Here is a 27,886-nt window from a genome sequence, read left to right on the forward strand (position 1 = left end):
AAAACGTTATCAATCCGACCGCAGAGACGTTGACAACGTTGCCCCTGCCTTCATTTGAATTCGATACCTTTCTCTGTCTCGAAAATATTTTATATTGTGTAGCAAATTTTTATATATATTTAATACAAATTGAGTATTCGTACAATATTATGCCTTTACACATATAGTCCATTGAATAAAAAGTTCTACAGTGCGTGAGTTAGTTTACTAACTCACGCACTCTAGACCCCCCTTGGAGGGACTCATTCAATGGACTAATACTCAAGTGTGTATTTTGCAATTATCTTTAGTGGATAATGTCAACATGTACCTAATGTAGCTATGTTCAAAGTTCAAACTTTTAAGTCACAAAAAAGTTTGATTTTAATTACTTGTAACACTTATTTTTGATAGCTCAGTTCAATATTAATTATTTAGCTATGTTACTGTATTAGACAGATAAACCTATCGAATCTATTTCGCTTCTCATTTGATGGCAAATTAGAATTAAATTGTGTTTTCACCTAATTATAAGGGTCAATATTAATTAACATGAATAAAATACCTATCAGTAGATGCGCACATTCAGACATTTTAACCTATTATCGGAGCTCATATTGTATTAATATTCTCAAAGATAAAAATATCTATTAAATGTAATAATAATGTATTTTTAGACCGTATTTCAATGTGTAAGCTAATAACGTATCTTCCCTTGAAGGTATTTTAATAAAATTACTAAGTCGCTGCTGTGTTGGAATTCGTTCTATAATAATATGATCATCTAAAGTAACGTCACCTCCTTTTAGACGTGTCTCTTAGAATAACAAGTTAATTCACTTTGGTACGGAAGAACGTAAGTCTTCCTAATGTAAGACTTAGGTGTAATTTAATCTCAGAAATTGGCATTTCATTTTAAACATCGTGTTGGCGGTGTCCTGAAGTTTGCATTTTCCTAAATGTAAAAGTTGAGGTTCTGATTCAGACAACTTTTCAGTTTAATTTCATTAAAAGGTAAGAGACAATTTTTAGTAGAGTACTATAATAAGTTGAGTAAAAGAAACAACATTCGAATTAAACAATGATTTATATTATTTTTCAAATAAAATGACTAGTAGCAACTTTTCGGGATGAAATAAGTAGATTTTTACAGTATAAGTAAATCTACCATAAAATATTATAATTATATAAAATTTTTATGCATCACAGTAAAATCTATTGTACTTATAATATCTTACAACGATAGGATGTGTATTTGAATAAATTATAATGTATATTTATTATTACTTAAAGGTATTTTAATCTATTTCTAAATAAGTATTCACATTTATCACGTACAAAAAATAAATGGGGTGTAAATATATCTCTGAAAATGTAACAAGACAACATAATGTATCGAGCTAACGAGGTCAGTCGGGTTGGGGCGAAGGCTCTAGGGACACGTTTACGAGTACAATCCTACAGCTAGGGCGGAGGCCGGCGGCGCCGCACCCGGCGGCCGCACAGCAACCGTTGAAACGCGTGCCTGAACTCCGGGCTGAACACGGTGTATATTACGGGGTTCAGCGTCGAGTTGAAGTAGCCCAGCCACAGCGACAGAGACGTCAGCACCGGGCTCACCTCACAATCGCACGTCGGCACTAATATAGCTAACACGAAAAATGGAAGCCAGCACGCTACAAACGCGCCGGTTATTATTGCTAATGTCTTTGCCGCTTTCCTCTCTCTCTTAGAGTCCGCGGCTTCCTTTGGTTTACGTCTCACTAATGTAGGATAATAGGCAGCGGCGACTGCGCTGTACCCCGTCGTAGGGGGATCTGGTTCAAGCCCGTTCGCGCACGACTGTTTTTCTGGGCTTGTGTTATTGGATGAAACAGTTGTCATTCCAGTCGTCGTGGTCTCTGATATCGTAGGTAAAGGTCGCCCGATGACCGCCACAACAGCTGCAGCGATTCCGCCGCTCCCGCCGGCCGCCACCAACGCCCCGCCCGCGGGTACGGGTGGCGGCCCCACGCCACCTCTAGCGGTCGCGCCGTGCCGCCTTCGTATTCTTTTTCTGGCCGTCTGGTATATTCGCCAGTACAAAATTAATATAACTAGTACTGGCACGTAGAAAGAGGACATTGTCGCAAATATTTGGTATCCGACATCTTGGCTAACTACGCACCGCAAATCTTCTGAAACTCGACGATTCCAATCTGGATCTTTCCATCCGAGAAGAGGTGCAATACATACCAAGAAGCTGGCGATCCAAACACAAGCGATCATGTAACCTATCCGTCGTCCTGTCCTTGCATGGATGTAGTCTATATTTGTCACAGCCCAGTATCTACGAAGGAAAAATATTATGTTACTTGTTTATTGATACTCAATATAAGTATCATATCATCGTAATAATAATTCAATATGTTACAATAATTATTGTGTCATTTGTAAATCATAAAAAAAGTCATATTTTATAGTTAGAAATAAAAATTAAAAAAGTCACAGTAAAATTGGGTGATTAGTTAATCAAGGAAAACGATCTATGTCAGGTGGTCAGATTCCATAAATCGGGAGATACTTAATATTATTGTTGCATGGCTCAATTATTTATTTAAGTATTAGATTAAATCTAAAATGCAAAATCGTGAGCTCTGGGATTTGGAGTATGGGTAAATGGAGAAACAATAATCATTTCGGATTGGCTTTGTATTCACTTTCCATTAATATCCTCAATAAGCAATTATAGCGCTAGGGGAAAATGAACCTCAATAAAGATCCATTGGGACATTAAAAGCTAGCATATTTTTTCTAATGCTTTAAGTATTATTTTTTATCATAATATATGAATTATGCGTCTAAAAATGTTGGATTTTAATATTTAAAATTTGAATTGCACTGCCAATTTATTATTACATTCAAGTATAAAATTCCTTCTAGTTTACAAACCTATCGAGTGCTATAGCGACAAGATGAAGTATAGATGCCGTACAGCACAGGACATCACCCGACGTCCACATATCACAGAGCTCCGGGCCGAGGGTCCACCGCTGCGCCACCTCGTACACCGCACCGAGCGGCATCACCAGACAAGCCACCAACAAGTCCGCAACAGCCAAGGAGAGAATGAGCTGGTTTGCGGCACTTCTTAAGTGTCTTTCAAGCAATATTGCTGCTATTACGAACACATTACCTGCAACAATGGCGAATACGTTAACAAGTTGTTTCAATTTTTATAGAATTTTAAAGAATATACCTACTCAGTACTCGCATAATTAATAATTATCGAATACATTTAAGATACGTACCGACTACAGTTGCCAAAATAAGCAGCCCCAATACAACTGCTTTGACGGCTGCCCGCAATAGCGCTGCAGGGGAGTCGAAGGGCGCGGACGAGTCCCACCAGGTCCTGTTGGACTCGCTGACGTTCCATGCGGGGACCCACTCGGTGGTGTTGGAGGAATTGTGTGCCGGCAGCTGTAGGTAAAGCGCTTCCCACTGCAGTAGGTCGTCGCTGCCATCCGCGCCCTCCATGCTTTCTCACCGGTGGTCCACGAATGTGACTTGAGATAAGAAAATCTTCGTTTAATATCATACATACAAATTCGCACACCATACGCGAAAATGTGACATGGATGTTTCCTTGATATATTTTTTGTTTTGATTTTGCTGTATATAAATGATATTCTTTGACGCAAAATCCACCGTAGAGAGATCGACTCGATAAACCCTTTTAAAAACGCTGCTAAATTTCCCACCCTTGTATTGCGAGAGTTATTTACGAGATAGTTAGATTTACCAGGGCGGATCAAAGGAGGGATAAAAAAGACATTAGCATAATACTATAGGTGCGCCGATTTACTGCTAGAGGTTCACTCTGTTCAGTGTGTCGATAATGTGTTAAAGAGAATATCGGTACAGCGATATTCCATTACCGAAAATAGTTTTAACTTTCGTCGTGGTAAAGGTATAAAACCTTTTTGAACATCCAATACTTACAAGGTTTATAGAGCGGGCACTCATGAATAACGCAGTTTTATTATCATACTTATACATATCGATATCTGCTAGTTCGATTCTTGTCTATTTGGATTTATTAATCAGTTATAAATCACGCATATGAATTAGTTAAGGTTTACCTACTTATCTATTAATACATAAATTTATATGTTTTATCATTAAGTAATTAACAGTACCTATACTTACAGTCAGTGTCATATTTTCGTGAGAAATCCAACGCTTGTTTCACCATAGTTCAGTAATTATCGTGGACAGTATATCCTGAAACAAAATGCCTGTTAATTATAACGGTAATTGTAACCTAATGAAATTGTGAATCGTGAAAAATAATACGATAATAATGGGTAACCTACGAAAATTTATGTTTTCACTTGTGGACTCCATAGTTTTCGTAGTAGTAGAGTAGGGATTATAATATTTTTTAAAAAGCTTTTTATAGAAATAACACATAATTGTTGTGTTATTTTAGAAGATGTTTAAAAATTTTCCATTGATTGGGGTTGAAGATATAGAATAATGGCATAGATTTTAATCCGCAATGCAAAATATTCTACAAGCATATTTATCTATATGCAAATAAAAATGAGATGCCTACACATACAACACAGAGTACCTAGATCTCGTAGTATTGTGTATACCTATAGTTATTCAAATTTCACTTTGAAATTTGATTCTCTTAACAGTTAACTAGTAATATCTAGTTATACGAAATCTCGTACTTTCATGAAAAACTCTTCAAGCAATGACGCTGAGTACGTGACTGAATTATGTAAGACGTCTTTTCTCTTAACTATAAAATGACAAAATAAATCCAAAGATTCCTGTTTAAACAGACTACAATGTCAACTGAATTAGCGAAGTCGAAACTCTGGAATAATATTTGCGTAAACATAAATTAAGAGATATTCAGTAGGAAATAACAATAGAAAAAATACTTTTATGATAAAAAATACATTTGTTCGATAATCTTTTTTGTTTATCATTAAAACATTCAGTAAACATACAGAATAACAGAAAGTAAGCCTGTATATTTTATTCTGTGTGTTTATATATTACCTCAATTTTCTTTCACGGCATAATGTACACATCGAATCGTATTTGTAAAATATCTTGAGATCTACGTGTGATTGGTGTTAAGATTATTAATTACGTAAAAGTAATAAAAGTAAATCGGATTGATATTAAATGAAATACCTTTTTTATTTAGGTACCTAGAAGACTTCCAAAGCAACCGGTAATCGCTTTTAATCAAAAGGTTTATTCTATTAAGTGCTGAAATTGAATTTTCCGAGTTTTTTCTTGTTGAATCGTTTCGGAATATTGAAATGGGTTCGCATAAGAAACAATAATTAATTAGATTTTGAACATTAATTGTTGTAGTGGGTAAAGTGTAATTAATAGTCCAAACTATTGTTCCTCAACTAATTACATTTATTCAACCTTCACCATTAGAATGCAACCCCTTAAACATACCTAACATACCTACAAATATAAGAAGTATAAGGTTAATAAAATAAAAACAAAATAAAAAATGATATTGAGATCACAACTCAATTGACTACGTTTAGAGAACTCGTTTTTATTATTTCGTATTTCAAAGGTAAGCGTTTTATGTAAAGGCCCATAAGGTATTGTGCATTCTGAAATTTTCAACGACTAATTGGGTATAATTTACCATTTATATTTCCACTTGGAATGATTTATAAGGGTCGTTTAATATTTTTCAAAAGTGAATATAAATACACACGGAAGCTCTGCGTTTCAGATTTATTTCCATCAGCAATTAAAAAAGGGAGAGTTAAATCAATTAACCGTACCCCTTTTTAGTCTAAAATGTAAAATTATAATTAATTTACAGCCACAAATCATATTTAAATTTATTTAACAAATAACATCAAAGTAGATATAATAATTTCAACCTCATTAAAAACTCACTCAAACGAATTAAGCCCATCAAGTTAAATAAAGTAAAATTATTTTCTTAATCAAAATATAAATTGTTTGTTATCAAACTATTAATTATTTATCGTAGGTTATTTTACTTATAACTATTCATTCGTTATAATGACGAAGTATGTACATTAGTAATAATTTAGTAATATATTATCTGTACTTCATACATTCATATTTCATTTTCTTGCGTGTGTTGTCGAGTCAAATATACATCATTGTGATATCATCTAGATTCTAAATCAAGCACTAGTTTATTTATTTAACAACTAAGCCGTTCACAAAGACATACATGGAATAATATTTGTGTTCATCGTTTACTGTTATGGCTGTAGAACTCGGTAGCGCAGTGTGATTTTATTTATCTTAGATTCTTTCCGCGACCTCTATTGCTCTCAAAGGAATGCCATCAACACGGTATCTGTTTTGTTCTAGCTTTGAACAATTGTTCTTAGATGATAAATATTTAAGAAATATTTTATTCTTGGAAACGGTTATTCATTTATTTTAAGGGTTAACATAATAGAATAGCGAAATAAGTAAAGAACAACTATAAGATTAGACATTTTACATGTTTATGTTATCATTCTTGGAAGAGAAAAGATATAATAATAATTTTCCTTGATTTAGCACCTATTAAATAATAATACTTTATATACCATACAAAACTTTATTAAATAAAATCATCGTAAGTCACACTTTATCATAAACTTATTCACAACTTTGAGCGTAGAAAAGGAAAAATATTTCTCCATTAGGTAAAATAAAACAGATAATGAAACGGCACAAAAAAGAGCTACCGGCAACGCATTTCATATGTAAATCGTGATACACTAGAAGCTGTAAAATATATTATTACTTTATCTTGAAAGGCACTAAAAAAGAAAATTAACATATTGCGAAGGGTGTCGATGCTAATCTTAGAATAATAAATCAGAAAAACATTGTATTATTACCGTGATTCCCTCATACACGTGTTCATAATATTATAATAAACCATAAATATAAGCAAAAAATAATAAGGATTTTTACGTAGAATAATTTATAACCCTTATTATACCTATTATCCGATAATTTAGCAGTTGTTAGTAAAACGTTTTTTAATACAGAAATATAAGAAAAAGTTTATTTTCAGTTATATAGTGAAAATAATAAAAACTTTAAAACAAAAAACCGAAATCACTGCCTTTCCCCACTCTTCACACGCAGATTGGACCGCGGACTAGTCACCAGCTACAAATCCAGCGGATGGGCGCGCTTGTGAATGGTGGCCATTAGGGTAGATTGTTTCTTCAACTTTGCACGAGACCAATCACCAATGTCGAGGTATTCAATAAAAAGTCAAATTACCTACTACTACCACGATTAAGTAAGTTATACAGCCTCTACCTACACTACCTTATGCGTATTGAAATTTGAATGGTGCAATGTATGTGGTTTTGCATTTGTACGTAGATATTATTAATGTTTCCTATTTTGAAAGCAATAAGCATATTCAGGTACCTAATTGTTTTGATGATTTTACTTACGAATATATGACTTGCTACACAGAAAAACTCCACATAAATTACAATAACTTTCTTTTCCACGTCCACTATAAAAACATGAACCAATGGACTTTTCCTACATTTTTATTCGTATACTTTACCACAGTATAAAACCATCATTAATATCTACAGAATAAATCATTGTCACTATCTATACCTACATTTTTCCACACGGCCAGCGTTGCGATGTTGGTTGCGATACATGCATGAATAACGTTTCATACATTTTAAAACAATATTCGTAGCTGTAAAATATATATTCGAACAAAATCAAATATCTGTCACTTTCGATGTGCAATTAGTATGAAAATAAACGAAACAGCATGGCACCGGTTCAGCGCTCGCAGCTTAACGTGCTGGCCACGGACAATTCGCTATAGCGAAAATTCGCGCGGCGCGACTGGCGGCGCGTCTTGCGAATGAATCAAATGTATGGAAATGTACTGGGCATGCCACGCGCAACGGCGACCAGCGAGACGACCGGCGAATTTCCCCGAGCGAATCGCGCGGCACGACTAGCGATCGAAACAAATGTATGAGTTATTACGGCGCAGGCCACGGAGTCGAGCGGCAGACGCGGCGACTACTCCCGGAGCGAACTTAATTTAAAATAGTTTGTTTTTTTTTCGCGAAAATGGAGACGGAAGCTTTTATTGCAGAAATTCTAGCTAGACCAGCTATTTGGAAGTCTAGCCACCCGCAACATAATTTTTCATCATGCCTATATTTTTCATATTTTTGGTGGAATTCTCCGTCTGTAACACGATTTCTATTTAATTCGTGTACTCCACTATATCTTCCAAACATTAAATCTTGAGCAAAAAAGCTGCTACTCTCCAAACAACGTCGTGCTAACTTTGATAAAGCCATCTCGTCTCCTCGTCTACACTGGTCGCGGCGGCGAACGCAACTGCCCGTGGCATGCTTACCGCGCCGCGCGAATTGCCGCGCCGCCCGTCGCGCCGTCGGTCGCGCCGCCGGTGTCCGTGGCCAAGGTGTCAATTCGTAGATCGTTCACGTAGGTACTTACACAATACTGTATCTTCAATAGGTACACTGAACTTTTCTCGCTAACGACCGACTGCTTTCTGAATTGTAAAGAATATTCCATACACAACACAATAGACTATAATAAGTATTAACAGCTTCGACGTATTTTCTGGCGTCTAAATATACCATGGCCATTGCAGGGTTATTTATAAATTTTAAACGTTATACTTATAATGTAGAGTGCATTATAAGTATTATACCTACTTCAAATGATTGTAAAACAATAGTTTTAATTACTTGCGGACTTTGTTACATCACATAAAACACTCACAATGGAGAACATAGAGAAATAAAATGTATAACACGAATTTCATTGTTTGAATAACTCATCAGGGAAGTGGTAGAACTATCATAGATGTCATTTATTTATAAATACGTGTTTAGCATTAATGACGCAGCCATTAAATAAAGACGATGTAGGTTAGTGCTCATTAGCGTTGGTTCATGTTTGAAACGCTGAAAGCTAATGGTTTCATGTCATCAATACAAATGCAAAATCGACGTGACGGTAACGCAGTTATTCAGGAATAGATTATAGACTGATATAATGATTAAATAAAAGCCCTAGTTACTGAAATTTAAATATAAAAAGCTAAATAAAAACCCTTTTACACATTTCAGTCATTCATATTCGATTGATGTTTTGATAGATGTTAACATATTGACTGAATTGTTTATGAGTATCATAACATGACGAAAATGTTAAATATTTATAGAAGTTACATATGAACAGAAAATATAACTTTTAATCTCGGTCGATGTTGGTTGAAAGGATATCAGACACCAGTTGCTATAGTTCCAAGTAACCATATGCCAAGAACCCTTTTCAAATATTTTTTACAGACCCTGAACACGGATATGAGACATATGGTGTATGGCGAAAACAGTGTATCGCTACAATATTAATTTTCAATCTTATATCAAATAAGCATGGGAAAACACAAAAGTGATTACCACTTACGACAAATACAAAGCAAATACAACTTGCATGTGATAGGTCTAGTGCAGCTATATCCATAAATCTCGTTAAATGTAAATATGCTATCAGTTCTGGATGGGAAATAACACGAACACTACACGTCCAGTTTGATGATTTAGACGATTTATAGCTTCTGTGCAAACTCGTTAACGAATAACGATGTTATATGCAAAAATATTATTGTGATAGTAATGTATTATTTTAACGTGAGTTGGTTATCCGATTTCGATGTTGGGATTAGTTTTATTGTCTCCTAGTTTCAAATCTGGCTTTGCATCAGTTGCGAACTAGGTACATACAATATTTCACTAAACGAATATAAAACGATAGATGATAGACAAAATTTTATAGCTAACATAATATTTATGTATTTTTTACAAAATACGGTGCCGGTTTTACAAATTGACCACACTTGCAACAATTATAGAATAAAACAAAAGTTTATCTAATCAATCGTCCCTAATACTCAAATATCGAGTCTTTATTAAAATGTTCGTCAATTTCCAAATGATCAACTATAGTCCTACAATCGATAATAATACTAAAACTTCTATAAACAAACAATTAAATAATAAAAGCCTATATTAAAAGCTCTTTTGTATATATGTTTAATAATGTATAACAGTCGTTGTAGACCTTTTATTTTGGTTAGGTTTTTGATTGGATCTCATAAAGCTCAGATAAAAGCGAAATCAAGCGAAATATTCAGTAATTGTTGGTTAGTCCCAAACATATAGATCCGATTATATTAATTAATGAATACATGGCATATTGTTTATATACGGTATTTCTAATGTTTGCTATATAAATATGTATTAGTTTAGTTATCTGGTTTCTATTCTTAATCATTTCGATCATCAAGTTTCGATAAAATTGCGAAAAAGTATTGAATGATTTAACGTATATTTTGACAAGAAAAATAAAATAAAACGACAGTCTTCACGGTTTAATGGTTCGCTTGCAAGGGTTTACATTAAAGAGATCCGGATCTAAATCTTTAGATATAAAGAAATCTTTTTAAAGTCGCAGAGAGATTGGTATTGACATTGATCTATTTTTCTTTACTCGTTTGTGTTCGCAAACTCGTCCTTTCTTGCATTATTCTTTGCCCTTCCTTTGGGAAGCAAGGATTTTTAATTAAGACATGGATTTTTAGATTTTTAATCAAACAAGTACTATTAATCCTCTTAAATAATAAGGAATAGTAATAGGAAGTTACATTTTATCAAAGGCTTTGTTTGGATTATCTTTGTTCCGCGCTAAACTTTCAATTGTATAAATCGCCATCCACTACTTCATCGATTCCATATTATCTTGATTTTTTTAACGTAGATATAGAAAGATACCTCACTTAAGGATCAAATTGGACAAAAATATAGATAGAGATATAAAGATATAAATAGAGATATAGATATTCATCCGCGAATAATTTCAAAAAATGAATGCGTGCAATACTGACGTTCGCATTTTGACCATTTATTATTTGGTTAGTATTTCCGTTATATCAGCAATGGTATGGTAATATGCTGGCAATAGTTCTGCAGTGCTGAATATGAATTACGGAGTAGGAAGCGCCGCGTCCGGTGTCACGATGGTGGAAAGTAGAATGTTTCCGTAAGCTCCTTTCCTGTAATACTATACTGAGCTTTTCCGGCACGAATAAAGATCATTTTCAAGCGCATTTAATCTTAGTAGTGGCTTTAATGAGTTTCTCTCCGCTAATTAAAGTTAGTTAATTTAATTTGACTCAAGATAAATAATGGTATATTGGTAGCTATGTGCATTTCCGCTGTGCATATGTTTGATGTAGAGCAAAATGAAAACATCTAAGATAGAAAGATAGTTGTTCACTCTGCACTGCCACTGATTTGAGGAAACAAATTAAAAGGCAAAGAAAAACCCTGCTAGTTAAGAGCACTGCAACTTCGCATTAATTTTGAAATAAGCTTATGACGTAGCTTTTACGTAGAGCATAAAATATTGAAATCAAAAAAAAAGTGTAGAAATAGACTGTTTGTTATATACTTTTAAATTTGAGTTATTCATATGTGCTTAGGTAACAACGATATTACATGATATCAAAATTAAAATATAGAAAATAGAAACAAGGCAAACACATTCAGTCAGCCACGTAACTAAATAAATCAATATTGGTTCGGGCATTTCTAATACCTCAGCCGAATATTTTTTAGTAGAGAACAATTTACAGAACACTGAACAATATCCAGTGCTAACCAGATATGATATTCCTAAAGTTTACGAACAATATAACTACTATATACAATAACAAATTGTAAAACATATTGTGTCAAGGACATTCTGGACTTTGTTTTTCTTCGAGTTTCGTAACACCAAAGTTAAAACAATATTGCTGATAATGCCTTAGAGAGCAAACTTCAAAATGGTTGTTGTTCAATAAGATAAGGTGATGATTTACAAAAGCACTTAAAAATGTTTACTGTATGGCGTACGCTACAAAAAGGTATAAACAAAAATAAGTATACGAATATTTTCATTTGTCTTTTGTATTTATTGCGCCTGAATTTGTTATACAGAGAGATTATGACCTAGAAGGCTAGAATATTAGTACATAGTTTAATGTAGGTAGTAGTTTTTTTAACTCTATCTATACACCAATAAAAACAGTTTTTCCAAACTGTATTGAACAATTCAAATACATTTAAAAGAGACAGTTCAGCTCACAAACAATGAAACGCTAATAGCTTAATTTAACTGCAGCTCGAGTAAACTTATTCATCAGTTGCATATCGAAGTGGAAACACTGAGTTATTGAGAGCAATTTACTTGTATCGGCGCAACTCGAGCGTAACTGTTAATCAATCATTTCATTACCGTAAATGGATATTAATCCATTATATTATTATCTGTATTTCAATGTTGTATTATGTATATTCTAAAATTTGCAAATATTTCAAATAAATGTATGCTAAAATAATAATTATGCGCACCAGTTAAATAGGTAAACGTTTATACTACTTTGGTGAAATATTATCGAAAGAAAAAGTAAACATTTTAATTAAGATTACGATTTACGAATTGTCTGTATTGAAAGAGAGTAACATAAAAATTTACTGTAATATATGGCGACAGAAAATTGCATTCACTGAATATTTTATTGCCTGTTTATATAGTGTGCCATTTAACTACATACAACGTCTACACATTAAACTAAGGAAATAGAGCTCCGAGCCAAACTTACAAAATATATAAACCAATACGATTTCAAAATAGAGCCATTTGCAACTACATCGGCTCATATGTTAACGGCTCCAGGCCCGCTCCACCTACGAGAACTGAGTCACCTGTTTTCTCCACGAGCCCACATGACAAACTACGTAATTTTCAAACGTTTGAAAATATTTCTGTAATTCTAAGAAGAGTTGAAACTATATTTCACTACTCTGTTTTTACACTTCGCAAATTAATTACACTGCATGGACTAGGTACATAGGTATATCTAGAGTTGATATTTTTACGATGACTAAACTATTTACGCTGTGCCCACAATTTACAAGTTTTTGCATTTTGTAAGCCACTCTTTAGCCTATATTTTAGTATTAGATTTCAAAACAATGACTAAAACTAATTAAAGCTCTAAATATATAAATCAAGGTGTCCGTGCATGAATGAAAAAGTTCATATAAGTAGTATTCTGAGAATGAAAGTTATTTGTTTGCATTCGTATATCTGCTAGTGTGGGGTGCATTATCACGCACTCCACAAATTGGTGACCCCGACGTGATTCCGAAAACGCTGATGGAGTTAATACTCAACCGCGAAGGTGCGTCAAAATGGCGGAACGACCGCCGCACGTGTCGCCCGCCCAGCAACCATCCATTAATTTACGGATCCCACCTTTCTGGCCTGAAAAACCTGCAATATGGTTTGCACAAGTCGAAGGACAATTTGCTATTATGAACATTACTGACAATGCTACCAAGTTTTATCACATTCTGGCCATATTAGATCGACAGTATGCGGTCGAGGTCGAAGACATCCTTACCGGCCCTGCTGATTATATTAAATTAAAATCGGAATTAATAAAAAGATTATCCGTGTCTAGAGATAATAAAGTGAAACAGCTGTTGATGCACGAGCAGCTGGGACTACGCAAGCCGTCTCAATTTCTGCGGCATTTGCAGCATCTAGCTGGTCCTGAAATCCCAAAAGATTTTTTGAAAACAATCTGGACCAGCCGACTACCTGCTGGATTGCAGCCGATCGTGGCGTCACAGCCTACGCTATCCCTGGACGCTCTGGCCGAGTTAGCTGATCGCGTGAATGACATCGCGGCTCCTACCACTCATGTTGCGGCGGCTTCTGCATCTTCATCACCTATGGACGAGTTGGCACGCCAGGTGGCGGAGCTGACGCGCCAGGTGAGCGCGCTGTCCGCTCAAGTAAGCAGTTCCCGGTCCCGTCCTCGCGAGCGCAGAGGCCAATCTCCACATCATCGCCCACGGTCTTCTTCTCGACGGTCCCACTCTAATTACCGGCGTTACCCTATCTGCTGGTATCACAATAAACATGGCACAAAGGCCAACAGATGCGTTAAGCCATGCGACTTCAAGGCATCGGGAAATGCACACGGCAGTCAGTGATGGCGACCAACGACTGCCCCAATTCCCCAAGTCGTCTTTTCATAACAGACCCCACTCTTAATGTCGAATATCTAATAGATACCGGTAGTGATATTTGTGTTTTCCCTATAACTGCTGTGTCTGAAAAACGATGTAAAACTAATTACCAACTGTGTGCTGCCAATGGTTCTGTCATCGATACTTACGGTTACATTCAGTTAAATCTCAACTTAGGCTTACGTCGCGTCTTTCCATGGCGTTTTGTTGTAGCTGACGTCACTAAAGCTATTATTGGTGTAGATTTTCTTTCACACTACCGAATTATTGTTGACGTAAGTAAAAAACAATTGATCGATGGCTTAACCAATGTCAGCAGCTCAGCAATAAATTGTAATATGATTAATTGTAATATTTCTAGTGTTAAGGTTGTAACTGGTGGTGATAGTAATTATCATAAAATTTTAGCGCAATACCCGGAACTAACACGCCCCGCTGGTACTCCAGGTATTGTCAAACACAACACTACACACCACATTCGCACAACTCCTGGCCCTCCTGTCTCCTGTTCTCCTAGGCGTTTGGCTCCTGACAAACTCAAAATAGCAAAGCAGGAATTCGAGGCTATGATAGCTAACGGGACAGCCCGTCCATCTGACAGCCCGTGGTCGTCTCCGCTTCACCTCGCATCGAAGAAGGACAATGGATGGCGTCCATGCGGCGACTACAGACTTCTCAACGCAAGAACGATACCAGATAAGTATCCGATCAGGCACATACAGGACTTTTCACACTGTCTGTCTGGTTGTACTATCTTCTCTGTCATCGATTTAGTTAAGGCCTACAACCAGATTCCTGTTTTTGAAGGCGATATCCCGAAGACAGCGATCACCACACCCTTCGGTTTGTACGAATTTCCTTTTATGACCTTCGGACTTCGCAACGCAGGTCAAACTTTTCAGAGATTTGTCGATGAGTTGACGCGAGGCCTAGATTTCTGTTATCCTTATCTTGATGACTTCCTGATATTCAGCAGATCAGCACAAGAGCACGAAGACCACCTGCGCCAACTCTTTACCCGTATGAGAGATTATGGTGTTCTTATTAACACAGCCAAGTGTGTCTTCGGCGCTCCTAAGGTAACATTTCTAGGCTACGAAATCTCTGAAAAGGGAACCAAACCTTTGGACAGCAAGGTGCAAGCCATCGCCGATTTTCCTGTCCCAAGAACTGTTCGAGAGCTTCGAAGATTCTTGGGCATGGTTAATTTTTATCGACGTTTCTTGCCCAATGCTGCCCAAATTCAAGCACCTTTAAACGCTTTGCTCGTAGGTTCTGTCAAAGGTTCTCATCCCGTGGTCATAGAAGGAAATTCGCTGCAATCATTTCAAGCCTGCAAGAAAAACCTCTGCGAAGCTGCACTCCTCGCTCATCCTGCCAGTGAAGCTAAATTAGGACTCGTCACTGACGCTTCAGATACAGCGATAGGTGGAGTCCTACAACAGCTGGTGGACGATGATTGGCAGCCGCTCGCATTCTTCTCGCGCAAGTTGAGCCCGTCACAGGTGAAGTATTCTCCATACGATCGAGAGCTCCTTGCCATCTACGAGAGCATAAGGTACTTCCGACACATGCTAGAGGCCAACCACTTCACGATCTATACTGACCACAAGCCGTTATGTTACGCTTTCCACGAGAGGAAAAGTAACTGCACGCCGCGTCAGTATAGACACCTCGACTACATCTCGCAGTTCACAACCGACATACAGCACATATCAGGTGCAAATAATGTCGTCGCTGATACTTTATCGCGCGTATGTGAACTGCAGAGGCCGGTCGATCTAGAAGAGATGGCAAGGTTGCAAGCTACAGATCCTGAGCTCACTGCGCATCTCACAGGTGAATCATCTCTTCGCCTAAAACGGATGAATGTACCTGGAAGTCGTACTCCACTGTACTGCGACGTCAGTACGCCGACTCCCAGACCTTTCGTCCCTACACAACTGCGTCAGCAGGTTTTCAATTGTCTGCACTCATTGAGTCACCCAGGCGCAAATACATCAGCCAAGCTCGTTGCACAGAGGTTTGTCTGGCCGTTAATGCGGAAGGACTGCCGCGAATGGTCTAAGGCATGTTTGACCTGTCAGCGCTCGAAGGTAAACAGGCATGTCGCGTCACCTATTGGTACGCTCGCTTTACCTTCAGCGCGATTCAAACATGTTCATATAGACCTAATCGGCCCTTTACCACCTTGCGGTGATTATCGGTATTGCCTAACAGCCGTCGATCGCTTCACGCGATGGCCGGAAGCTGTACCACTTACCGACATCACCGCAGAAACTGTCGCGAAAGCTTTTGTGTCCTGCTGGGTAGCCCGTTATGGTTGTCCAACCGACGTCGTTACCGACCGCGGTGCACAATTTCAATCGGCCCTATTCCAGCAGCTCGCTAAGTCTATCGGTTTCGATCACCGTAAGACAACCGCATATCACCCGCAGTGCAACGGCTTGGTGGAGCGCTTCCACAGACAATTGAAAGCTGCAATTACCTGTCACGCTGACGCAAATTGGGTAGAAACACTACCTCTCGTGCTTCTCGGCATAAGAAGTGCTGTAAAAGAGGGTCTGCACTCTTCCTCAGCTGAGCTGGTTTTCGGTGAACCACTTCGCCTACCAGGTGAATTTTTTGGTCACGACACTTCGTCTTATACTACCGATATCACTGACTTATCAGCTCGCTTGACAAATTTCGCCCGGAATATTCGGCCAGTACCAACTCAACATCATGGTAAGAAAAACATATTCATCTACAAAGATTTAGCCTCATGTGGTCACGTATTCCTTAGGGAAGACGCACTGCGCGGCTCTTTACAACCCGCATACACAGGGCCACATGAGGTCATTTCAAGAGATCACAAATTTTTCAAAATTAAATTAAAAGGAAAGTCAACGACAGTTAGCATAGACCGCCTAAAGCCAGCCTACTTACTCTCGTCTCCTACTGAAATCCTTCCTTCTCCCGCTCTTCCACCTCCCGATCCTCCCCTACCTCTTCCCAGTGCTCCTGTGGCATATACCACTCGCTCTGGGAGGAGAGTTCACTTTCCAGACTTTTATCGCCCTTAACCCGGTCTCTGGAGGGGAGTGATGTGGCTAACACACGATATTTTAGTGTATGTATTTTATCATACGTATATATTACACACAACATGTATTTAAATATTTTATTTCATATTTATATTCGTATTTAATTATAACACTAAACATTCATTACACAAAACACAAAAAATACAGACATGCATTACACTCATACAAAATAATTATAATATTTATTATTTTATGACGGAGTCGCGGTATTCGCGTAGTATGCGTGCCGCGACGAAATTATCACGGTCCCAGCGGGTAGATCGGAATATTTCTTCAAGTTTCTACACAATTATAAAATTAACAGTTCGATCTTAGTTACCGAATGCGCATCTAGTCAGTGTCTTTTTTGTTCTTGTATTTTCGTGCCCAAAGTGTCGCTTGTATCTGATAATTGTCTCTCTCCTTCTACGTGGAGTAATAAACGTTAAAACTGTGAGTGTGTGGTTATTTGTGCATCACCCAAAGGTACTGTACCTAGTGTAATTAATATCCATTATCACGCACTCCACACTAGTTTCGATGGAAACGATTAATGTTCTAATCTGTGAAGCGTAATACAACCACACGCGAACTTTTCTGCTGAGCTCGAGTCCCGGGCTACGCATCGTTGCGCCTGAAGCTAAGAGTATTGGAGTAGAAACAAACTGATTCCAAACTCTATCTTGTTTCACTGTTACGCTGAAGTTTTAACTTAGGTGTTAAACAGATAGTTGTGCCATCTATTACAGCGGTAATCTCAAATACCTGATTGAAATAATTAAAAAAAAAGATTGCGTTACATAAAAGTATAAGATTTAAGTTTGCTACCAAGCGCGGATCCAGGGGGGGGGGTCACGGGGTCATGACCCCCCCCTGGGCTAGGTCCACGAATTAAGATATTAACTTTTAAATAACTATAATATTAACTTTTTTAAATTAACAAATTAATACTGTTCAATATGATGTTTTTATTGAATTTTGAGACATAAAAGTAATATAGAACAATGAAATCAATTACAAACGGTAACGGAAGAGAATATAACAAAAATTATAGAAAAAATTTATTAGGGTCGACCTGTGGTCGTAATTTAAGGACAAATAACAGGTTTTTCGATTAAAAAAAAAATAAAAAAAGTGTAATGGTAAAGTTGTATACAAATAATTTTTTTTCTACAACTTTTGCTGTTACACTTTTCACACAAAACCTCAAATATCGAAATATCCCAGTTCGTGGATAAGACATAAAATAGCAAATTTTTTTTTCAAACGAACAATAGAAAATACAGTTAAATTACAACAAAAAATCGGCCAAGTGCGCGTCGGACTCACGCACCTAGGACTCCGAGCAAACATATTTTTTCATTATGTTGTATCTTACAATTTTGTTTCAAGGATTTTTTTCTTTATCTGTGCTTGTAAGTGCTTAAGTCGTTGCTTTTAACCAAATTTCAAGACTGTGTTCACGGGAAGTACCTTGTAAGTTGTAGGTTTTGAATTTTGATTGATGATTCCCTTGCAAGTAGTTGCGAATTACAGAATATGCGGCTCTAATTGCTTATTCTTCAGATTGCGTTGACATAGAATTTGAATTAAATAACAGATTTAAGTTATTATAGACCTGAGTTCTGATGTGAATATCAATTAAATACATGTAGACGTTCATGAGTAAAGGGATTGTAAGTCGAAAATTATTAAAAAAATATATTTTTATTTAATTTAATTAAATAATTAGGGTTTTCGCAGTTATTACTACATCTGTGCTATAACACGATACTTTTTACTCAATTTCAAGACTGTGTTTACGGGACAGGGTGCTCCCTGCAGGTATTGATTCCCTTGCTAATGTCGAAATCCTACGGTCTACGGTCCCTTGATGCTGTGAAAAATTCAAACGTTTTAGCCAACGCAATCAAAAGATGCAGCTGTAATTGCTGAAATTTTTCGACACTCCCTAAGAAATCAAAACCTACAGGGTAGTTCCCGAGCACACAGAGTCATGAAATTTAGTACAATCAAACGTCTTATAACGCAGACTAGCTTAACGCCCGCGGCTTCGCCCGCTTTCTCTAAAACCTTATAAATTATATACTATTCCTCTTAAATCACTCTATCTTTAAAAAAACTGCATCGAAATTCGTTTCATAGTTTTAAAGATTTAATCATACATAGGGACATAGGCACAGAGACAACGACTTTGTTTACTAATTGCGAAAAGCATGAATTTTTCCTTAGATTATAATATAAAAAAATATTTTTAAAATTTTTTAACTTACAACCCTGTTACTCATGAACGCTGACATGTATTAACTTGATATTCATATCAAAAACTCAAGTCTAAAATACCTTTACGCATTAATAAAATCAAACTTATATGTCAACGAATCAGAAGATACAGCCGTAAATGCCGAAAAATTTCGCAAATTTCGACATTCGCAAGGGAATCAAAACTCAAAACCTACAGGGTACTTTCCGTAAACTCAGAATCTTGAAATTCGGTACAAAGCAACATCTTATAGTACAGATACAGGAATAATTGCAAAAAATATATATTTTTCAAGTTTGTCTGCCTGTGAAGACCCTTTTTCTCAGGAACGCGTGGAGGTATCAATCTGAAATTCATACCGAATACTCAAATCTACGGTTCCTTATAGCTGTGAAAAAATCAAACTTATAAGCCAACGCAATCAAAAGATACAGCCATTTATGCCGTAAATTATCGCAAATTTCGACATTATCGCAAGGGAATCAAAATCTATAGGTATTGTACTACTTCCTGTGAACACAGAGTTCTGAAATTTGGTTAAAAGCAATGTCAGCACAGATGGAGGAAAAATTGCTAAAACATACATTTCATGCTTATAAACATTCGCAAGTGTTGCCAGGAATCAAAACCTACAGGGTACTTCCCGTGAACACAGAATCTTGATATTTAATCTTTATTTCAAAAAATCGCAAAAAGCATAAATTTAATATTAAAACATATAAAAATGTTTGTACGGAACTCTTGGTTCGCAAATCCGACTCGCACTTGACCATTTTTTTTTTAATCTACGTATAAATTAAATTACCAAAATATAGCTTTTGAAAATTGACCACGTCTATGTGACCCCCCCCTGGCACTAAAGCTGGATCCGCCCTTGTTTGCTACATTATTGCCCAAATCTAAATATTCATAAACTAGAGTTTATAAGCAATATATGGCGCGGATAAATATAATAAGATGGAGGATTGTAAACAAAATAATAATATAACGACTTAACATTTTAATATTTTTCAAACTGCGAAAAGAACATAAGAGAAAAACATAAGAGAAAAATATAAGAGAAAAACATAAATTATATTTCCAGACTATATTCCACGCCTCCTAAATTATCTAAACTATCTAAAGCACTAACAGGAACATATCGCCCATACCTTCACAATATGCGTTACTAAATAATAAATGCGTGTGCTGTAAGATTCTCAAGTTATATTCACGCCATCTCACATCCCATCTGCCATGAATGCCTTTCATAAACTAAACAAGATAACATCTGTGATCACAGCTTTAATATTTATTTAACGCTAGACACAATGATAGATCTATATTCTTGCCATCAAGCATCATCTATATTTAATGTGAATGTGGATTAGACGGGATTACCTAACCAGAATTGGATCGGTATTTGCGCTCAAATGGATTCATGTACCGTTCCGCGGTCGGCCATTCGTTTGTCCCGGAATCTGTAGTCATAAATTTTTTACACTTCATATATCACGCTTTCACGAACCTAGTGTAAGCGAAAATATTAATTTGTATAGACTTTGACTAACACATAACAACTGCTTTATGTTTTCGTGTATTTGCGAGCGCTGAAACATAGCGATTCATTGTGAGTGCGTTTTATTTACTGCTACGACTTACGAGTACGAGCAATGATGTGCAAATATTATCTTGAAGATGGGAATATGTTCAATAAATGCTCTGAAACATTGATATAAATCTTTTGTGACTGTAGTTCTCTCTTGAGCGGGCTTTGTTTGAAAGCATTTGCAGTTCTCTTTTATTTCAGCTAAATTAATAATTATATAATATCGAATCATATTTTCAACTGAAATAATTTCACAGTAACTATTAGAATAGACACGATAATTAAACGACACTCCAACTAAGAGTTTTCATAGTTAATTATTCAGTGTTTCATTTTCTAGAACCGTTTATCATATTATATTGAAGCGCTATTGAATCACACGATCCATGTTGGTCGACGTTAGCGTTCATGTGATGACGAAAATGTTTCCATCAACATCCGTCATTATGGTAAAATTCTTTTATTTTGTAATCTAAGGGTAAAATATTATAAAATTTAACTTGAAATTTATTAATGGATCTCCCAATTGGAATGGAAGTTTATTGAGTTTAATGTATTATATAATTCAAGTACCCAATAATTGCGGTCATACTTGTTATTATGAAGAATGATATCTATTTTAAAATATTTGAAAGAAGGTAGGTACCTACACAATATAATATCACAGTATTACAATATTAGATAATATTATGAACGTTTCTAACGTAAAGACTTTCAATTGTTCAAGAAATCTCGGCAGAGTTGAGAATCATTTTTGTAAGGGATCCCGAATACAAATGGAGATATTATGTGTGTTTTAATAATTTAAACCAGTACTTGGTATAGTAGGGTATATATTTCAGATGAATGAATACCTTCATTGCACAATAATTCAACTTCATGTCACGAAATTGATATTTTACCGCAAAACCGTCATGATGCAAACGTCAACTATGAAAACTATTTTAATACATATATGTGTACTCACAGTGTGTACGTACTGTTTTCGAATATAATTAATAAAATTATAATTAAACAAAACATATCAAATTAATTTAAAAATATAGACAAAACATTATTAAAATGTTTTGTCTATAATAAGGCGTTTGTTTCTGCACATTACAAGTAAAATTATTTTAAAAGATAATAAGTCAAATACTTACATACTTAATTTTCAAAAGCTGTAAACATAATTTTCAGTCCGTGGAATTGTTATGTTATTTTAATAATAATGAGCCCGTTCCCACCTTACAATTTCCTAAGTATTTAAATATTCATCTATTTATAGAGCCTTTTAGTTTCAGATCAAACGTTGCAAACCTTGCCTTGATTATTAATTAAATATATTAACTTTGTACAATAAAGGTTCAAGAGCACCTGGCGACAATTAATCTTAACCCGTTAACTAATCTCACTTGTTAAATTGTTTTAGCAAATTATTGACCTTTACCATGATTTATTATATTACTAATAGAGATCGTTATTAATAGAGATGAGATTAACATATAATGTACTATTTGTTGCTGAATTTTTTTATGAGTTAAGTATTTGTATATATCGGTATAAAAAGGTAGGTACAATATTATAAGAAACACAACACTGAAAAGAGAAAAAAAATCATAGTCAATATCAATATTTTTAAAACAATATATTTATTTGATGTTTGTAAAGTGTAAATTTTGATAGATATTCAATTTGAAATTTAATACCAATGAATTCATAATATCTTAATGTTCCCAAATGACAAAAATTTCCTCGAATATTACTTTCAAACTGTAGCATTATTTTAATTCGGCTCAACAACCAAAAAGAAATTGTGAACTCATATTTTTCGCCCCAACTCACCATCGTTACTGATAATAATGCCAGACATATTAAATTTTTTATTTCCTTTTATATTTATATTTATTTTATAGACAAGCGATACTTTAAAGTGATAAAATACGAATATTTAACTTTTAAATCCTATGGGAATCAGTGAGTGAATGCAGTTACTAAAATTCCTCGAAATTATCGTTAAATTTCGTTCAGTGTTTGTAGTTTCCGAGAAACAGTAGTTTACTATGTGTAAAAAACCTCGTTAAAATGGTCAAATAAAATACAACTAGTTACTATAGCATGAAGTTAGATTCCGAATTGTAATTTGATTGCTCAATTCCTATTTCCTATTTAGGTTATCTAAATTCTAAAACAATGTTGAATGTAGGGCTATATTGCTTTGACTGTTGCAATGTGTTTGTTCAAAATACAATAAGAAAGATGTATATCAAGAACGTTAAATTAAAAATTTTCTATAGAAAGAGAAAATAATAACAATAGTACCTAAATCATATCATAATGAAGCATTATAATATATTTGTGGTTTTGTATGTAGGTAGGTAGTGCATATCAAGCCCCATAGTACGTGAACCTTCGCTTGATTTAGCTTGCTATTACGAAATTAAATAGAAGTTTACAAATAGCTTTAACGATATCCTGATCAATAAACGATGCTTTATTACCGTCAATTTGTACTCTCTCCGTTTCGTTCCATTGTATTCTATAAAAATAAAACGCATTATTTAGAATCATTCTTGTATTGTTTCCTTTTATTGTTATAACATAGGTACAAAGTCAGATTTCGTATGTTTACGTTGACGCGAATCGGCGAAACGAAGCCACATAATAGAATTATATCGAAGTGAAGTAAAAACAAATCTCATGTTTCACAGCGGCTTTTGCGGTTATATAAGTACATACGGTGTAATAGATTTCCGATATTGGAAGCTAGCGACTTGAGCTTGCGGTCTTAACACCGCTTTGCCAATCATGTCGTGGTTTAAAATAACATAAGAGTTAAATTTATTAATTCATCAATCAGCAACATAAGCTTTTATGCATTATCTTACTATTTATATTAATCAGAATAAGTAGCAATATAAACGGAGCTTTCTTTAGCTTTTTTAGATTATGAAGCTTGGTAGGTAGGTACCTATATAATATGTGCCTAAGGAAATAACTAATAGTAGATATTATACAATTCCTTCCGTCCCTCTTATTTGATTACATTACCTCGGGCTATTTTATATGCCGTTTTTTATACGGCTCTGTAGCAAACAGTATTACAGAATTCATAATATAACTCTATTGTGAATTTGTGACCATGTGCATAGAATCATACTTACTGTGACATATAAATTTGTTTGAAAACACCAGTTTAAGAACACTAACTAAAAACGGGTTTTGAAACTGTAAAAAATTACAAAAAAATATGTACAATATACTAACTGTTGTTCAAATCTGCTACGAAATATGTATAAAGATATCAGTTCGTAGAGGAAAAAGTGCAATTAACGTGATTAAAGAGGCATGTTTTTTCTAAAGATGGATTTTTAATTGTGTGCACAACCATAAAAAAAGACTTAAACGAATACTGAAATTATATATTTTGTGGAACACGTCTATTTAATTATAAAGCCTGAACCTCTAATGTTTGACCTACTTTAAATTCGTAAATAAATCAAGTTGCGAACGATAGTAGGCATCTAACGTACCTATAATTAGTTATGTCTGGTATGATGTGGAATATTATTATGTATCTATATTTTTTATATGAATCTTGTTCGTCTACTCCGAGAAACTTCACTACGCGTATTAATCTGATACACATTAAAATATTTCTTTTTTGGAATCCGCATTCGAAGCCACATTATAACACCAGCAGTTTCATTTATAGTACTTGTTTGCTGTCCTTGTTGTCCGTTTATTTTAACACGAAAATAATTGTACGATTCCCTACCCAAGATACAATGTCATAAAATCCTCGCGAGCGTGAAACAACAAACAAGTGGGCCGATAAATCATGCTCGCCTTCGCAGACGACGTTATTAGAATTAGTTCTTAGATTAATTATCATTGTTATGAAAGTAAGTAACACTTGAGCATTATGGAGGCTTTTCGTTTACTCTCGTAATTAATAAATATTTGGGCGACGATCTTTGTATAGCTGTTACTTACCGACTTATATAAGCAATGTCTAATTATACGTCATAGCATATATGTTATTTACTTATCGTACAATTTTTTTACTTCTGTGCAAACGGATCTTATTATTGTCTTATTAAAAAACAATTTTTTAAGTCACCACAATATGCTGAAAACCAATAAATGTATTGATTTATTTGAACACGTTTTCACGCTCTGTATTAAAATCATCTTTCCCCATAATCTGACTTTAGATTTCCCAATTAATTTTGCAAATCAGTAGTAGGCTAAACAACACCAATTGAAATTTATGTTTAGCAAAACATTTAAATGCAAGAGACGGCAAATCCTCAGAATGACTGGATTTCGGTCCGGAGCCATCGACAGTAATCTCAACGTAGAGACTTAGAGCCTTGTAAGTCGACTTTAATTACAGGCTTCAATCTGAATAGCGTCCTTTAAATTAAGGGTGAGTCAAATTAAAGCCTTCAGCGAATAGGCATATTGATTATAATTTCGCTTATTCACGCGAACTTACTTTATGAGATTTCATACTAGCATTTCATTCATATTACAATGTTATTTTTTTAACAGTTTTTGCTACTTTTAGAATGTTTCAATGTATTTTTTATTTAATCGATTCCAATCAAGATGAGCGAGTCCCAATGGTTTAACATATTTCGCAATCATGTACGAGCTGCGGGCGATTGTAGATAAATTGCATTCAATACGTCATTTATATCGACAGGGAGCTAAAAACTAAAGTTATGTGAAGTTAGTATGTGTACGTATGTGTGTAATGAAAGTATAATCTCAACGACGAAAGAACTCTTAAACATTGCAATTGGGCTCTACATTTTTTTTTTAATTTCATTGTATTCTGTGTCCGATAATATCTTTAAAAGCTAAAAAAATAGCTTTGGCCTATAATGCTAATTTGCTATGTAAATGAGTTATAAAATATATTTTTTTTAATAATAGGTAGATGAATTAATCATTTTGGGTGTAACTTTATTTTGTTTAGAAAATAAATTTCCAAATGAATAGAAACCTTCACTTCTATTTTCAGCGTTAATATAAAATTAAATCAATTCACTTCAAGGCGATAAAAATCAGTGACATTCAGTATGTGTGACCATTACATACCTAATTACTGTACATTTACGATGCATCCCCTGATAGTAGTCTGGCGGCGGTGTTACGACACTATTTACTACTGTCCGTGGGCGTTCGTCGGGCCGTTTACCCCTGGCGCGGATCGCTCAAAACATATCAAGGAAATAAAATCACAAGGAAAGTTATGATGAGAGGCGGTGACTTAGCCGTGACCGTGCACAAGGTCCGTGGTCGCGTTATGTTTTGTTTACGCGCTGTAGAGGGCGGGCGGCGCGATCGTGGCGCGACCTCCGCGCTCGGCGCGCAACAGATCAACAGATATGCCCGTAGATGCAGAGGCATAGCCAGCCGCCGGGCTGGTGTCGCGGCGCGCGCCACTCGCCCGCCACTCGCCCGCCCCGCGCCCCTCTGACGTCACCACGAAACCTCCCAAATTCTCACGAGCGATTATTGTATCCTCGCAGCTAAACACTAATCTAATACAGATACGATCTAGATAGTTTCAAGAAATAGCATTATAAATCAATTCGATATTTAACTCGATATTTTGAAACCAAATCCCATATTCTTTAATTTGTGGAGCTTAGAGCATATTAGTTTTAATGTGATTTGACAACATTTCGATCAATAAATTATGGTTATAATGTGTTTTTTAAAATTGTTGTTAATTAAAGCTACTTCAAAAGCCGTAAACAATAATCGTGTCATGGTTGTTCTTAAGGCGACAAGGAAGTACTGTACGCAATAAACCGCCATTGTTAGACGTTTAATCCACATAAGTGCCTAAACCCACTGTTCAAAGATGTATGTCGACTTGTGCCCATTGTTGTCAAAAATATTACTTCCGATAAATCCAAGCGAGGAATCTTTTGCTGTCTCCTAACAGATGCTAGGTTTACTAATATATTGCTTGTAAGGAACGCTGGCTCGTACATTACTGCACTGCCTGCAACCGCATTTCTGCTCCCGTTAAATATTTGCTCAAAGCTCTCTACCTTGCAAAGTAATATAACTCAGATACTTTTAGTACATGAAGTTCTTTTATCGTTCAATTTTATCTCTACATATATCAAACGTACGAAGCATTAAGTATAGAAAGTATGCATATTACAGAACTTTCAGAATATATTTTATAAATATGTTATTGGAAATATTTACCTTCTACTATGGGTTGGGAGATATGGTTATTGGTTATACATATTTCATTTTAAAAGATACAAGCAGTAAATATTTTATTGATACAAAAAAATTGTTTCTAAAAACCCATAAAATTATATGCAAAAACCTGCAAAAACTAATCCACTTATTGACACGGTTTGGGAAGTGAAAGCTTGGGAAAATTCTGACTCGTAGCAACGGGATTCGTGACCTTTGGTATTCAAGGATTGGATCCGAGACTGATGTCTCGAGGGACAAAGGTTTGCTAACTTGATACAGGGTTAACGCGAAAGCTTTTTACTTATGAAGAGTCACTATTATAGTGCACTTTTTTAACTTGTCTTGTACCTGAACTCTTGATGTTGATTTTATTAAATGGAATTGAAGGAATATTCTCGTAGGTTTTCTATTGAGTGCTGTGTAAAGTAATTAAAAAGAAATGAATTTATATAGGATTCGCTTCGCAAAAAATTAAGAAAAAATAAGTCCGTACTCCGTACTCGATTTATGCATGATATAGAGTGTTAATTGAGTTAATTGAACATCAGCAGATTAACTTTTTACAATGTTTTAAATATTCTGGGCA

The 27,886-nt window shown here is 35.4% G+C and overlaps 2 protein-coding genes across 2 annotated transcripts; one reads left to right on the plus strand and one right to left on the minus strand.

Annotated features, from left to right (window-relative positions):
• Nucleotides 1-1,193: 1,193 nt before the first annotated feature.
• Nucleotides 1,194-26,424, minus strand: LOC149905794 (5-hydroxytryptamine receptor). The gene is made up of 5 exons (XM_090105465.1): nucleotides 26,173-26,424; nucleotides 4,171-4,245; nucleotides 3,270-3,527; nucleotides 2,911-3,154; nucleotides 1,194-2,308 (listed from the first exon to the last, which is right to left on the minus strand). Exons 3-5 carry the CDS (start codon nucleotides 3,496-3,498, stop codon nucleotides 1,444-1,446), a joined length of 1,338 nt encoding a protein of 445 aa, XP_089961591.1. The 5' UTR covers nucleotides 3,499-3,527; nucleotides 4,171-4,245; nucleotides 26,173-26,424; the 3' UTR covers nucleotides 1,194-1,443.
• Nucleotides 13,302-14,357, plus strand: LOC149905795 (uncharacterized). The gene has a single exon (XM_090105180.1). The coding sequence runs from the start codon at nucleotides 13,323-13,325 to the stop codon at nucleotides 14,130-14,132; it is 810 nt and encodes a 269-aa protein (XP_089961306.1). The 5' UTR covers nucleotides 13,302-13,322; the 3' UTR covers nucleotides 14,133-14,357.
• Nucleotides 26,425-27,886: the final 1,462 nt, after the last annotated feature.

This window comes from Colias eurytheme, chromosome 9 (genome assembly GCF_061535395.1).
Source record: "Colias eurytheme isolate Ceu_HAF_F1 chromosome 9, ilColEury1 Martin Lab GWU primary, whole genome shotgun sequence".
In the NCBI taxonomy this organism is placed as follows: domain Eukaryota; kingdom Metazoa; phylum Arthropoda; class Insecta; order Lepidoptera; family Pieridae; genus Colias; species Colias eurytheme.

What these genes read in the sequence shown, in the direction of transcription:
- LOC149905794 (XM_090105465.1), bottom strand. Translation starts at nt 3,498, where the DNA reads ATGGAGGGCGCGGATGGCAGCGACGACCTACTGCAGTGGGAAGCGCTT. An exon ending in TATTTTGGCAACTGTAGTCG is followed by an intron (nt 3,155 to 3,269) that starts GTACGTATCTTA and finishes CCATTGTTGCAG; the next exon opens with GTAATGTGTTCGTAATAGCA. An exon ending in GTCGCTATAGCACTCGATAG is followed by an intron (nt 2,309 to 2,910) that starts GTTTGTAAACTA and finishes TTTCCTTCGTAG; the next exon opens with ATACTGGGCTGTGACAAATA.
- LOC149905795 (XM_090105180.1), top strand. Translation starts at nt 13,323, where the DNA reads ATGGCGGAACGACCGCCGCACGTGTCGCCCGCCCAGCAACCATCCATT.